The sequence below is a fragment of the Pseudorca crassidens genome, chromosome X (genome assembly GCF_039906515.1).
Source record: "Pseudorca crassidens isolate mPseCra1 chromosome X, mPseCra1.hap1, whole genome shotgun sequence".
NCBI lineage: Eukaryota > Metazoa > Chordata > Mammalia > Artiodactyla > Delphinidae > Pseudorca > Pseudorca crassidens.
In genome coordinates this window covers 39,089,091-39,104,599 of record NC_090317.1, presented here as the reverse complement: position 1 = coordinate 39,104,599, position 15,509 = coordinate 39,089,091, and the positions used below count along the sequence as shown (strand labels likewise).

At 41.3% G+C, this 15,509-nt stretch overlaps 1 protein-coding gene across 8 annotated transcripts in view; it reads left to right on the top strand.

Moving 5' to 3' along the window:
- The window catches only part of MID2 (midline 2), a 108,693-nt gene that overhangs the window by 10,376 nt on the left and 82,808 nt on the right, over positions 1-15,509 (top strand). For 6 of the 8 annotated variants that reach the window (XM_067724172.1, XM_067724171.1, XM_067724169.1 and 3 more), the window contains exon 2: positions 2,172-2,887. In XM_067724172.1, coding sequence (XP_067580273.1) covers positions 2,228-2,887 — 660 coding nt within the window. In that variant the 5' untranslated portion in view covers positions 2,172-2,227. Of the gene's footprint in view, positions 1-1,664; positions 1,897-2,171; positions 2,888-15,509 lie in introns of all 8 variants that reach the window. The other 2 variants (XM_067724166.1, XM_067724165.1) reach the window with 2 other exon arrangements.

Genomic DNA, 15,509 nt, shown 5'->3' with positions numbered 1-15,509 from the left:
ATTCTCCCAGGTAGCTTCCAACACAGACACTGAGGAATGCAGACCTGCAGTTCTGGAAGAGGCAGTAATAGAAATGCAGAGTAAGGTGGAGATGGGCCTAGAAGAAAGAGGTATGATTCTGAAAGGGACTAGGAGTGAGAGGCAGATTCAGAGAAACTCAGAGGGACACAGAGAGACACAAATAGAAGTGGAAACATGGTGTCTATAAGCCCTCTTGTAAAATAGTCAAGATATTTGTCAAGTGAAGGAGGTGAGATGATTGAAATAAAGGTGTGTGGGAAAGAGCACAGGCCTTGGCATTAGACTGCCCCAGTGCTCTGGGTGTGTGTGTTCCTGGTTCATTTACTTAATAACACTGAGCCCCAGTTTCCCAACCATAATATGCATATAGTATTAGTACCTTCCGTACAGCCTTCCTGATAGAATTTAATGAAATATTGTGTGTAAAGTTCTTAACATGGCACTCAGAATACAGGAGGTACTCAATAAATGCTAGGCCCCTTTTTAACTTCCTCTACTTGAAGGGATCCTTCATTTAACAATTTTTAAATACTCTGTGAGTGTGAGGCACTGTACTATGAATAAAAATATGAAATAGTTGATGCCCTCAAGGAGCAAGGAGGGTTAGCTGGAGACACAGATGTGTAAATGAAATAAAACAGAATGTTCTGGAAGCCACCAAGTGGTTGAAGTGATAAACATGTTCAGTGAGAGAACTCCTAGGTTTCTAGGCTTGGATGGTGACATTCAACAGATAGGGAAAATTGGAAGAGGAGCAGGTGTTTTGTTTTGGGGGGCAGGGAAGAATAGCAAGTTCATTTATGGACATGTTGAATTTGACCAATGGAACTACCAAAGGCAATATTCCTGCTTTGAGTGGAAGTTGGAATCTATCATCTCTAAAGTCTCTTCCAATTCTAAGATTCTATGATATATGTACATTTTAATTGTTTTACTTTTTCATCTCTATAGGTGAATGCTGATAGATGTTATAAGCTACAAAATACTAGCCAACAATTTCCAAGCTCTTGTAAATTGTAAAATAAGAACACCACACACCTCACTTTTAAAAAAAGTGGTTATACAAACATCAAACTTATCAAACCAACTGAGAGTGACCATTTTACAAAAAGATTCTTCACTTTTACAGTCCAATTTCCTATAGATTTCCATTAAATAGCTAGTTAGTTAAGTGCACTTAAAAGGTTTGATTTAGAAACAGCTTTTAGGGATACATCTATTGTACTTATGCACAATGTATAATTGTACTCAGTATTTAAGTTTCCTGTGAGAGGGCTATGCAGATATCTCTGACAGATGACAAAACCTGAACAAATACCAGTGACGGAATCAAACTTTCAAGCCCTGATGAGAGTCTCCGGTGATAGTGAGATGATGAACAAAAGTTATTCAAAAGCAAAAGATGCCTTTCTCTTTCCTATAAATAAGATTAACACTTTAAACCAACAAAATATATTTTATACTTTTTATATTTTAATATTTTTCCTATTTGTCTCTAGTAACTCAGTTTACTAGAAATAGGATGGAACAGAAATTTCCATGTGTGGTAACAGGAAGTAATTCAAGTTCACACATCTGAAGAACTTATTATCCTGTGCTGAGAACTACATTTTTCTAAAGCTCTCTCTTCTCTTTTTATGCAGGCTCTGAGAATGGGATCATTTCAAGAACTAGAGAGTTAGTTTCAAATATGGCCTTGTTTTCCTTCCACTAGATGTGAAATAGGAGCAGCCTCTGTATTTTAACTGGAAGTAAAATAGAGAACAATATTGGAGAATGGAGACTGAGAATTTGGCAGGGCCTCAGGTGCATCATAGTCCAGGACAAGAGATGTCAGTGGAGAGGGTGTGTGAGAGACTGATCCGCACCAGTGTGGTGAGTTGGAACAGGAATGTGAGTCAGTAAACCGGGATTCAGAGATGGCCTCTAGTTTCTGTTTATTAGTGCAGGAAAATAAACCCACGCATTTGTCAAAAACAAGGTTTAAAGGGGGAGAATGGCTTTTTGATTAATTCCCAGCTCACTTTCTTATTGCTCCAGCATCCCTGGGGAATCCAGCCTGTAAAACCTCCATTGGTTAGCGTGTAATTATGCTACATCCACGTTTCCTTTGGAAATGCTTAATGACTCTTGCTTCGTGTTCCTTGCAGGTGAAAGCCCAGCCTCTGCGGTTCTTAATGCCTCAGCAGGATTATTTTCACTAAAGATGGAAACACTGGAGTCTGAATTGACCTGTCCAATCTGCCTAGAGTTGTTTGAAGACCCCCTTCTGCTCCCTTGTGCTCACAGCCTCTGCTTCAGCTGTGCCCATCGCATCTTGGTCTCGAGCTGCAGCTCTGGTGAATCCGTTGAACCCATTACTGCTTTCCAGTGTCCTACGTGCAGGTATGTTATCTCACTGAACCACCGGGGCCTGGACGGCCTCAAGAGGAATGTGACTCTGCAGAACATTATTGACCGCTTCCAGAAGGCTTCCGTCAGTGGACCCAATTCCCCAAGTGAGAGTCGCCGGGAGAGGACTTACAGGCCCAGCAGCGCCATGTCTAGTGAGCGAATTGCTTGCCAGTTTTGTGAGCAGGACCCGCCAAGGGATGCAGTGAAAACATGCATCACCTGCGAGGTCTCCTACTGTGACCGTTGCCTGCGGGCCACGCACCCCAATAAGAAACCTTTCACCAGCCACCGCCTGGTGGAACCAGTGCCGGACACACATCTTCGAGGGATCACCTGCCTGGACCATGAGAATGAGAAAGTGAACATGTATTGTGTATCTGATGACCAATTGATCTGTGCCTTATGCAAACTGGTGGGGCGTCACCGAGACCATCAGGTCGCGTCCCTGAATGATCGGTTTGAGAAGCTCAAGGTAAGGGATCTGGGAGATACCCCTTACACGACTTTGTCTCTTTATACACAGTTATACAGTTAGCAAGTTCCTTAATAAACCAGGTCACTTTTTCTATATGACAAGTGAATTAACTCCAAATTCTTCTCGTGACAAATAGCCTCCTCGCCTGCAGGCTCTCACTGGAACCTGTTTCATCTGTTGCACAAACCTGTTTGCGTTCGTTCACCTCTGGCCAGTTCTGGGGGAATTAGCCTATGGCTCATACTAATAGTACGGCCAGAGAAACAGCAGCCTCTCTCCTCTGACAGTGATATATTGTACCCTATATATCTTTGCCGTGATCTTTCTACCTCTTCTTTTAAGTATGTGAGTACCCGTGTAGGTGTATTACAATTAGCATATGTGCTGATTTGCATATATATGCGTATAGCTATGGGAAGGTTGGGTGTGTCTCCGGTATGTGTGGGTGGAGGTGTCTGAGTGTATCTATGTAGGTGAGAGGTTTTTGTGGAGGACAGTAGTGTATGTGTTTGCACACTCAGTACACTAAATAAGCAAAGTTTTGGTACTGGCCACTACAAATTGCCACTAAGCCCTTAAGAGGGGGCTAATTCTAAACCTGCCTTAAAAAACAGAGCAAAACAAAACAAACAGCCAAAAAAGGGACTTCAGTGTACCACGAAGTTAGGAGGGATAATCAAATACCTGAACTAAAAATTTAAACTGAAGGCAATAAATATTTAATCCAGTATCATATTTTGTGCCAGTGTTGGTTTTGAAGTGCTTGTTTGCAGTCTCTGCCTGGGAAGTTCCTGTTCGGTTGCCAGAGTTTTCTGAAGTTGTTGTGCCAGCATAGTATTTATATGCAAGTCTAAGTGCCTATTTTTTTTAAAGCACTACTACCTCACGTTGATGTTAACAAATGTCAGATCCAGCAAAATTGTTTTAGTCCCATTGCCTGTCTGCTACGTGGCTTGATTTCTCTTAAGAAGCTACTTAACAGAAATTCCAGAAAAATAAAATGTTTAACTGAATAATAAGATTACCACTCCAAAATCAGGCCTAGATATATAAGCCAAGCTGGAAGGAAGACCCAGATGGGATGGAAGGAAGGCAATAAAAGAGTGGAGATCTTCCTCTTGCCATGCTATGGAAAAGTCATTGTAACATATGTAAAAATTATGATGTTGGTGAGGGTAGTAATACTCAGAATAGGATACATTTTCCCTTCTGTAATTTATTGAAAAAACAATATTGAGAGTGACATTGACAATGGTTTGTGCTGTTTTTGATTTTTTATTTACATTTAATATTTATAAATTTGTACAAAGTTTAATGTTTGTTGATTTCACTAAGGGTGATATTCTCATTCATATCAAGACTGCAGAGAGCAACAATCTCAGTGGCTGCAATTCTTTTTTTTTCTCATTTTTAATTTTTATTTATTTCTTTAACATCTTTATTGGAGTATAATTGCTTTACAATGGTGTGTTAGTTTCTGCTTTTTAACGAAGTGAATCAGCTATACATATACATATATCCCCATATCTCATCCCTCTTGCGTCTCCCTCCTACCCTCCCTATCCCACCCCTCTAGGTGGTCACAAAGCACCCAGCTGGTCTCCCTGTGCTATGCAGCTGCTTCCCACTAGCTATCTATTTTACATTTGGTAGTGTATATATGTCCATGCCACTCTCTCACTTCATCCCAGCTTACCCTTCCCCCTCCCCGTGTCCTCAAGTCCGTTCTCTACATCTGCATCTTGATTCCTGTCCTGCCCCTAGGTTCTTCATAACCATTTTTTTTTAGATTCCATATATATGTGTTAGCATACAGTATTTGTTTTTCTCTTTCTGACTTACTTCACTCTGTATGACAGACTCTAGGTCCATCCATCTCACTACAAACAACTCAGTTTCGTCTCTTTTTATGGCTGAGTAATATTCCACTGTATATATGTGCCACATCTTCTTTATGCATTCATCTGTCAATGGACACTTAGGTTGCTTCCATGTCTTGGCTATTGTAAATAGAGCTGCAGTGAACATTGTGGTACATGACTCTTTTTGAATTATGGTTTTCTCACAGTATATGCCCAGTAGTGGGATTGCTGGGTCATATGATAGTTCTATTTTTAGATTTTAAGGAACCTCCATACTGTTCTCCATAGTTACTGTATCAATTTACATTCCTACCAACAGTGCAAGAGGGTTCCCTTTTCTCCACAACCTCTCCAGCATTTGTTTGTAGATTTTTTGATGATGGCCATTCTGACTGGTGTGAGGTGATACCTCATTGTAGCTTTGATTTGCATTTCTCTAATGATTAGTGATGTTGAGCATTCTTTCATGTGTTTGTTGGCAATCTGTATATCTTCTTTGGAGAAATGTCTATTTAGGTCTCTGCCCATTTTTGGATTGGGTTGTTTGTTTTTTTTTTTATATTGAGCTGCATGAGCTGCTTATATATTTTGGAGATTAATCCTTTGTCAGTTGCTTCATCTGCAAATATTTTCTCCCATTCTGAGTGTTGTCTTTTGGTCTTGTTTATGGTTTCCTTTGCTGTGCCAAAGCTTTGAAGTTTCATTAGGTCCCATTTGTTTATTTTTGTTTTTATTTCCATTTCTCTAGGAGGTGGGTCAAAAAGGACCTTGCTGTGATTTATGTCATGGAGTTCTCTTCCTATGTTTTCCTCTAAGAGTTTTATAGTGTCCGGCCTTACATTTAGGTCTTTAATCCATTTAGAGTTTATTTTTGTGTATGGTGTTAGGGAGTGTTCTAATCTCATACTTTTAAATGTACCTGTCCAGTTTTCCCAGCACCACTTATTGAAGAGCCTGTCTTTTCTCCATTGTATATCCTTGCCTCCTTTGTCATAGATTAGTTGTCCCTAGGTGTGTGGGTTTATCTCTGGGCTTTCCATCCTGTTCCATTGATCTATATTTCTGTTTTTGTGCCAGTACCATACTGTCTTCATTACTGTAGCTTTGTAGTATAGTCTGAAATCCAGGAGCCTGATTCCTCCAGCTCCATTTTTCTTTCTCAAGATCGCTTTGGCTATTCAGGGTCTTTTGTGTTTCCATACAAATTGTGAAATATTTTGTTCTAGTTCTGTGAAAAATGCCATTGGTAGTTTGATAGGGATTGCATTGAATCTGTAGATTGCTTTGGGTAGTATAGTCATTTTCACAATGTTGATTCTTCCAATCCAAGAACATGGCATATCTCTCCATCTGTTTGTGTCATCTTTGATTTCTTACATCAGTGTCTTATAGTTTTCTGAGTGCAGGTCTTTTACCTCCTTAGGTAGGTTTATTCCTAGGTATTTTATTCTTTTTGTTGCAATCGTAAAATGGGAGTGTTTCCTTAATTTCTCTTTCAGATTTTTCACCATTAGTGTATCGGAATGCCAGAGATTTCTGTGCATTAATTTTGTATCCTGCTACTTTACCAAATTCATTGATTAGCTGTAGTAGTTTTCTGGTAGAGTCTTTAGGATTCTCTATGTATAGTATCATGTCATCTAGTGGCTGCAATTCTTAGACTCCTAAGATGGTAGGCCTTGGACTTGGTCTAGTTGAAGCCCTATGCCTTAAAGTGGTATAAATGGAGGCTTTGAGAGGTTAAGCAATTTGGTCAAAGTCCCAGAACTGGAACTGGAACTCAGCTTCTAGAGCTGAGTTGAATTAAGTACCTTTCTATTGCAGCCTGCTGTCACTTTGTTTTGGACCTAAATTTTCCCTATGAAATGTGATTTGAAACTTACTTTTATGCTCCAGCAACTGCACATTTCATGGGTCACAGATAAACGGTTAACAGAGTCAAGGAAAAGACATAGTATAAACTTAGAGTTTTTTAATGGCAAGAGTTGGGGGCGGGGTGCAGGAAGAGTGGGGGACATGGAGAGGTAGAACAATCTCTTGCCAAATATTTGCAGGTGTTGGAACTATAATAAGGCATTGGCCTTGAGAAATATTCCAAACAGAAAAATCTGTATCCATATGTACTGTTGAGATAACAAAAGACTGGATAGAATAAGCCTGTATCTACAGAGCACCAGCTTTTTGAAAACATCCGAAAACATGAAAACATTGGATGATTGATTAGATATTTGGCATCGTGCAGCTATAGTCCTTGTCTCCAGGGATAGATGGAACACAAAAGTATTTTACCAAAAGATCCTTTACTCTGTAACTAATCAGTAATTTTTGGAGAAAGAGAGGCCAAGTTTTGAATCGTTCCCCTTTAAGTTTTTAGGAAATGTGCAGAAAATTCAGATTATAAATTAAGTGGAAACTTCTTTGCTCATTTTTGGACGGAGAGTGGAAACATATGAATCATTCCCAACCGTGTGGTTTGTTATGTTGTCTGGAACATCTTGGGCTTTGAGGGGGGAGAGGGAGGTGCTGCTTGTGTGAGAGGGGGATGGAGTGGGGTAGGAGTCACTTTGGTTTGGTGCCAAGTATAAAAGGATATTAGTTCTCCACATTAAGCAGAGAGGAAGTCTGACTTTTAGTGTCACATATCCTCACTTCTTTGAGTTAATTTTAATTTAGGAAAGCATTTAGGATTATCCCCTTAATCTGCTTGATTCTTCCCCAAGGAGAAAGGAGAAAGCCAGCTGTCAGAAGCTATAGGGGAGATGGCCTTGAGTATACTCCCCTGGCCCTGAGAGGAGCACGGGAGTCCTACAGGAGTAGGGAAAGGGCTTTGACTTTCTGGCCAGTGACTGATACAGTGTTTGTTTGTACTTTTTTGTTCTGGAGACTCGTTGTTGGCGTTTATAACTACACTTTTTTTTTTTTTTTACTAATCCCTGATTAGGATTAGTGGTCTCTAATATTTATTTGTTCAGTAAAGAATAAACAGATCATTACATTATAGATGAAAGGTCAGAATAACCAGAAGCCAGCCTGTCATCTTAACATGTACTCTAAATGGACTAGAGGGTTTGGGATACCTAGTATAGTTTATTATCCTTAGTTAATAGTCCAGTTTACCTAAATATCCTTCAGAAGGCTACCAGTGGTTCTTCAATTTGAAAGAATAATTGTGTTTATGACAGTTATTACAGTTGTAAGGCCTATCAGAGTAACTATTTTCTCTATCACTTTTCATTTACTACTTCCAATATATATCTTAGTTCATGATCTGTGTTGCGTTTCTAGTGCTTCACATTTTAGAGTTTTCATTGTCACATGACTTCCTCCCCTTAGAAAAGACTGATATTATTGTATTAATAAATGTGGCTTTATAAAAGAGGTCAAATTTGGGTGACTCTCTATTGGTGACTCAACTCAATATTCCAAGTTCTGTACAACTTGGTTCTCATGCTTGCCCAGCTGTCTTTTCTTCCTGCCACTCTCAAACATGTTACCTTCACCTGTCCAGTCTAACCTAACTGTCTGCTAAACATACTACTCTCTTTCCTGACTCTTAACTTTCACTCATACTGTTCTCTTGGCCTGCTTAGGAATCCTACCTATTCTTTAGTGCTCAATTAAAATCCCACAAGGCCGCTCCAACATACCCCTGGGGGCCAGGCACAATGTCTTTTATTTCTCCAATGTCTTCCTTAGTGTCTAGCACACATAGTATATGCTCAAGAAATCCAAGTGAATTAAATCTTTGTAATGGATTTGCAGTAAGTATACCAGCATCTATAGCTTGTTTCCATACTCATAAGATATAAAGCTGTCTTACCATTATGAATACCTTAGAAGTCTGGGGAGAAAAATCTCCTGTGAACTACTGATAATGTTCAAAACCACAGTGTTAGCAAAAGTACGACATGTCCTTAATTTTAGGTGCCTATCCATTTTGATTGCTGGATTTTCCAACTGCCTAACCCCATGGTGACATCTGTATAAATCAGATGTGATTATTGTAATTCTCTTTGAGAGTGATGGCTTCACATTTCCATGCCCACAGCCTGCCAAAAATATAGCTGATGAAAACCAGGGGGAATAGAGGAATTTCCTGCAAGGAATAAACAAGTACATTTTCTTTATCTCATTACATTTCCACAAATTCATTACTACAAATAATTCTTTATTTTAAGATATTGGAAATGTCTGTTTCTTTTTTTTAAAATATTTCTTTCTTTCTTTCTTTCTTTCTTTGGCTGCATTGGATCTTAGTTGCGACACGTGCGATCTCACTGTGGCATGCAGGATCTTTCATTGCTGCGTGCCGGCTCTTCCTTGTGGTGCGTGGGCTCTTCATTGTGGCGTGTAGGCTTCTCTAGTTGTGGCGCGCAGGCTCTAGAGCACACGGGCTCAGTAGTTGTGGCTCGGGCTTAGTTGCCCCGCGACATGTGGGATCTTAGTTCCCCAACCAGGGATTGAACCCATGTCCCCTGCATTGGCAGGTGGATTCTTTTTTTTTTTTTTTTTTTTTTTTGCAGTACGCGGGCCTCTCACTGCTGTGGCCTCTCCCGTTGCGGAGCACAGGCTCCGGACGCGCAGGCTCAGCGGCCATGGCTTACGGGCCCAGCCGCTCCGCGGCATGTGGGGTCTTCCCGGCCTGGGGCACGAACCCGTGTCCTCTGCATCGGCAGGCGGACTCTCAACCACTGTGCCACCAGGGAAGCCCGGCAGGTGGATTCTTAATCCCTGGACCACCAGGGAAGTCCTACAAATAATTTTTAAATGTAGTTACATTTACCTATCAGGGGTCTTGTTGTTATAAAATATAACCTGGTATTAGAGTAAGCTTTTTGTTATGGGAAAGTAAAATACACACACCACACACACAAAGAGAGACTGAGACAGAGAGAGCTAAAGATTGCCAAAGAGAAGGGGGATATGAAACTTGGAGAATATTCAAAGGAAAACCACAACGAGAGTCAAAAGTTTGGAAAATATGATATTCTAGAATCTTATCATAGTTGGTCACTTGTCCTTCTTCCTACTCAGTCACTCTATCATCTACCCACCCATTCTCACTCAGCCACCACCCTTCTCCCAGTTGCTTGTCTACTCACCCACTCCTGTCTGCCAAAACAGATACCCTCTCAACTTATCTACCAATGGACATTTGACTGTTTCTGAACCAGTATGAATATGAGTATAAGAGAAGGAAGGAGAAATATCTTTATGAGAGACTGGGTTGAGAGGGCATGTTTGCATACATCTGTATGTGCCATTATATACGAGTGTGTGTATTTCTGCATGGGTGAGCGGCTGAGAATTTAATCTGTGTGTGTCTCTGTGTACCTATAAATGTGTGTCACTGTGTGTGAGGAGGAGAGAGTGCCTGTGTTAGTCTTCTGTGGGCTTATCTGTGGATAACTTGGGTGTGAGGGGGCCATGAGTGTAGGGCAAGTTTTCTGTGGTCACCCTAGGGAGAGTTAGGACTTCAGGAGAACCTATCCTGAGACTAGGGATCTCCCTAATAAATGAGCCTCATGATGAGACAAATCTTCAGTGGAGGCCAGGGTGGGTTACCATAGCTGAGGGAACAGAAAAAGTTGTTTCTCACTTTCACTCACTTAGGTACTGAATCACAGTAGCTAAATATAAGAGCAAAGCATTTGTGTCTAGATTTGGACTCTCTAAGGTATGGTGGTGGACATGTGTGCATGGGGTGGGTGTAGTATCTGTCATGGGGTTTTTCAGCAAAACCAGCCTTCAGCTCAACAATCGTAAAATCATTCTTGCTTGTAGATCTTGCTTCTCTGTGGTCTCTTAATTGTCCAAGACTTGCTCCCCGTTACTTATAATATGTATAAATCTGTACATGTTTTGTATGTGTGTGAGAGGGTAAAAAATGCATATTATTCCATTTCTACTCGAACTGTGTGCTAAGACTCATTTGAACCCCCCTTTCCCCCCTCCAATAATTATATTGATTCTCTGGCTCTACTCTCACATAGTATTAACAGGACTCTGTGTTGGAAGATGTTTTCTATTGTTTCTTAGGTTTGAGAGCAAGTTTAGCTAGTGGATACTCCAACTACCTGTGTTCTTATCTTTCTGTTTTTCTTTTATTTCTTTTGTCCCAAGTCTCCTCCTCATCAACATCTGAAAGAGCTAACAATCATCAGTCTGAGAACAGCTTACAAAACACTGACTCAGAGATTGTTCTTGGGTGGATGAAAATCCTGTCTGTTATTATTGGGCAAGAGAACATGTTACAGAAATATAATATAGGTGAAGAAAGATTAAGGAAACAAGAATTATTGAACCCAAAGAAGTGAGGTTTAAAGGGGAAAATGTGATAATGACACTCAAGTTCATAAAGGGTTGATATAATGAGGTACTCTCTTGTTCTTTATCTCCCCTGAAGATGGACCAGACAAGAAGTTAAACTGTAGCCCCAGGGTGTTAGGCCAGGGGCTCATTCATTCATTTAAAAAACAATTAATGAACATGCACTTTGTTTATTAAACACTTAAATTGTTCAAGTCATTGTAGTAGGAGCTGGGGACACAGGAACTAAGGCACAGTGCCCGCCTTACTGAGCTCAAAGCTCAGTAAGGGAGATAGGTAAGAACATCTTCGAATTCAGTATGGTAAGTGCCATGGCAGAGGTTTGCACAGGGTTCTCTGAAGCACAGAGGAAGGGTCAGTGAAAGGAAGTCATTGGGCTCAAAAGCAGGGAATCATAAATGAATTCCTTGGAGAAGAGGGCCAACTGGAGAGAGACTGTGAAGAAAGAATTGACAGGACTTGGAGAACGACTGTAGTGGTTATAGATGATGGAGAGAAAGAATTAAAAAATGATTTTTGAGGAGGAGATGTCTTGAAGAATGGTGGTATCGGTTACAGAAACAGAGAAATTAGGAAGGAACTAGCAGTTTGGGGCGATGACTTCAGACGAGTCTGGAGGTGCCAAGCACTAGAAAAGGGGTTGCGGTTCCAGTGAAAAAGACAGCACATCCCAGCCCTGGTGGAGGTGTCAGCGTAGTGTGCAGAGGCAGACGAATGAGGACACAGTTACAAGACAGTGTGGTGAGTCCTGTGGCAGTGGAGGCACGGGGCATGTGTGTGTGTGTGTGTGTGAGAGAGAGAGAGAGAGAGAGAGAGAGAGCTCATAGGAGGGGCATCAGAAGAGACTTTGGGTGGCGTTAGAGACTTTAGGTGTCCCTCCTAGTTGGGGGACAGGGATGGGGTCAGGGACAGGGAGTGTTCTAGTCCAGAGAAAATAGTTTGTTCAAATATCTGGTGGAGATAGAGCATGGGGCACTCTCAGAACTGAAAGGGCAAGTGTTCCAGAAGGGGTTGAAATTCAGACCTTTGTGGTGGCCGAAGGATCAGGGCAAGAGACATAGGTTTGAGGGTCTTCAGCGTGGAGGTAGAGCCAGGCAGTAGGGAGCTGAATGAAGGCTGAGGAGTGAGCCTTGCAGCACACTCCTGGTCTAGAAGGTAGACAGAGAGGAAGGGCAAGTGAAGGAGAAAGTGGAGGATGTGTATGAGAGGCAGGAACCGAAGAGGAATCGTGCAAGTGGAATACAGTATGGAGGCCTCCGGGAAAGTAGAGTGGTTTCAGCTCAATATTATCAAAATGAACACTGGATTTAGGTTTTTAGTATAGGTTTTCTTTTCGAAGGTCCAAATAATAATTTATACATTTAAGCTAGAGATTTAACCATGCTATGCAACTGAACAGAGGGAAAAGAAAAGAATGTGGGATTGTTTGTGTAACATTTCTGATAAGGGGACCGGGAGAGGGTGTGTCTTTGCTGGATGATTTCAGAACCTTCTGAGAAGAGGAGGGCTGGCCACCTGTTTCACCTGGCTTGAAGACCAGTCTGGTGATCCCCAGCAAACCTCAGGTAGAGTAGACCTCATACCTCCAGTATGTCACCTGCATCTCATTCTGGGACATAGCCCGTGTCTATACAACAGCGAATAAATGTTTGGGGAAAGAATAAACTCAGGCATAAGGGTGTGGGCTTCAGTTTGTGGACCAGATGGTGTGTTCTGCTGTTGAAAGGCCATATGTAATTGATACATAAAGTGACAGACTGAAGCAAAAGCAAAGTAAGTATTTTAAGACAAGCAGTTAAAAAAAGAAGGCAGAATGTGACCCCAAAAGTGTGCTAAGATTTTGGCTGCTGGCTTTTGGAAGAGCTGGGAACATCAGTGAATAGACAAGATGTCAAAAAAGAGCTTATTAAAGAATAGTAACGGGGTCACTGGATCCGAGTATTTTTAAAGATGAAGTTGTCTTCTATCAATTGGGGAGGCTCGGGTTTGGGGTGGGTTGGCCCTTCTTCCCTTCACTTCTTTTCGAAAACTTCAAGGTTCAATTCCCACATCAAAACAGTTGGGATCTTGTCTAGTTTTAGATAATGTTCGCCTTGTACCTTGTAGAAAGTAAGAGAGAATATAGGCATTCAATGGCAATAAAACATGTTTCAATAGAACAAACAGGAAGGCTCTGACCCCTTTTTAGGCTTCAAGACTCGCTGTGTCAGGTAGGTGTATGTAAGTGTGCTCATACATGTGTGAATGCATGTGCCTTCCCGGAGCATGACATATGAAGAACACAGTCAAGTGTGTGCCATAAGGGGACTCTCTGGCTTCATTGAAGAGCTGGTGTTTGGACATGTAGCTAGTTTTCTTCAGGGAGCCAATGAGAAAGTTATCTGAAATAACCTGTGTCTAAAGAAGTGGAAAAAAAAAAAAACCCCAGCAATTATTTGAGAGTGTTAGTGAAGCCATTTCTTTTTATGGGAAGCTGTCTGGAAGAAAAATAGCCTGTGCCTAGCTTTCTCAGAAATAGCAAAACATTTTCCTCTTTGGGGAGGGTATAACAGAACACAAACAGGCCAAGTCTATATGACACAAATGAAGTGGAACTTGGATAAAAATGGAATCAGTGTAGACTGCCAATTTAGCTAACTTGGGCCTTTTAAAATCTCAATTATGCAAATCAGCCAAATCTTCCCCTCACTTTGTGCTGTTTAGACACATGTACAGTTTTGTGAGAGCTCTAACAATGTAGCCACCTGGAGGTGTGGAGGGTCTCACAGTTTCATAGCTGAAATGGCTTCTCTAACCTTCACACAGGGAAGCACAGGAGGGCCCAGAGCTAACCTCCTGCAGCAGGAAATGGGAGCTTCATCCTGCTCTCCCTGCCAGCCTCCTGTCCAGTTTCCTCCCGGCAGATATCTCCATTCCAATCTCCCCTGCCACTTGGGCTCTCTCGTTGTCACAGTTCAAGTGTTCTGAGAAAGCTGCACTAACTAGGCTTGGGCAGAAGGAGCCTGGCTCAGTCACTAAGTGGACTGCATGAGGAAAGAACACAGCAAACCGGTTCTTCACAACCAAGCAGCCACAACAACAACACAACAAAGAGACGTGTTTAGTTTTACATAAAATTTTGTGCGCGCACACACACACACACACACACATCCTTTGTGTTTACTTAGTCTGCGTATAGACATGATAATTACTTGGCCAAGTCAATGAAATTCATACCTAGAGTGGCCCAGAATTTCTAGTTCGAAATGATTCGTCAGGGCTAAGCATGATAAGGAAGGGTGAGGAAATCAACTGCATAATTGCTTCAATTCTCTGCTTCCCTTTGCATATGTTGATTATTGAGAATCAATTCCAGCTTGAGAGGCGGCTTTAATTCCTGGTAAATGAATAGGAAGTGAGTAAGTAAATGTTCGGTGTTTCCCTCAAATTATGTCTCGTAATGTAAGAAAACAGTGGCAAAAAGCCATCAACAGATGGTGTTTTCATTAGCCAAAGATTTATTTTTCAAAGCCTTTTCATATTAATGAAGTAAAGATGAAATTAGAGTCATCTTGTCAGTTCTAGTTCTGGATTGCTAAAATGTGCTGGCATTCTGCAAATTGCTAGGGGGCCAGAGCAAAATAACCATTTGCCATAATGTTGTGATGGAGACCCAAGGTCCGTAGTCTAACCAGACCCCAAATTATGTGTTCAGCCCTAATTTTTGTTTTCAGTGGCTTTACAGAAGCTGTGAGTCTCAGTTGTGGGCCACAAATGAGGAACACACAGCAGGGATCTTAGTCCTGCTCTGCATTATGAATTATTTATAAGATATCAGTTTCCTGACAAGTGTTGCAACAGGTTGCATACACTTGTTAGAAAACATTCTCCCCTTGGAATCCCGTGTTTGAAAGAAAACACATTACAGTTGAAACACAGATTTCTTACACCGTATCTGCTCTGAGTTCCTCAATCTACATTATATTTACCTAATATGTCCATAAACTCATTTGTGAGACATGGAATTTCCACTGATCTAGGAATCTGGACCACTCTGCGGGAGGAAATCACAAACTGATTGGGCCCGTTACACATGCCCACTCTCTAACTTGAGCTGGACCTTTTCATCAAACTACAGCTCCATCATATTCACCTTACGTTCGAATTTTTGAAGAGGACTCCAGACTTGTAGCCTCCACATCGTCACTATTGACATACTCACTAACCCTGTACAGTTTGGCATTTGCTTCCAAAACTCTACTGAAACTCCTTTTCCAAAGGTCACCAGTGACCTCTAATTACCAAATCCAGCTGCCTTTACTCAGGCCTCGTATTTCTTGCGCTCTCTGAATATCTGAGAGTGACAAATCCTTTCTTGAAATGTGTTTCTCTCGATTATCCTCTTAGCTTGGCCTACATCTGCATTACCAACTGCTTTGCATATTGCA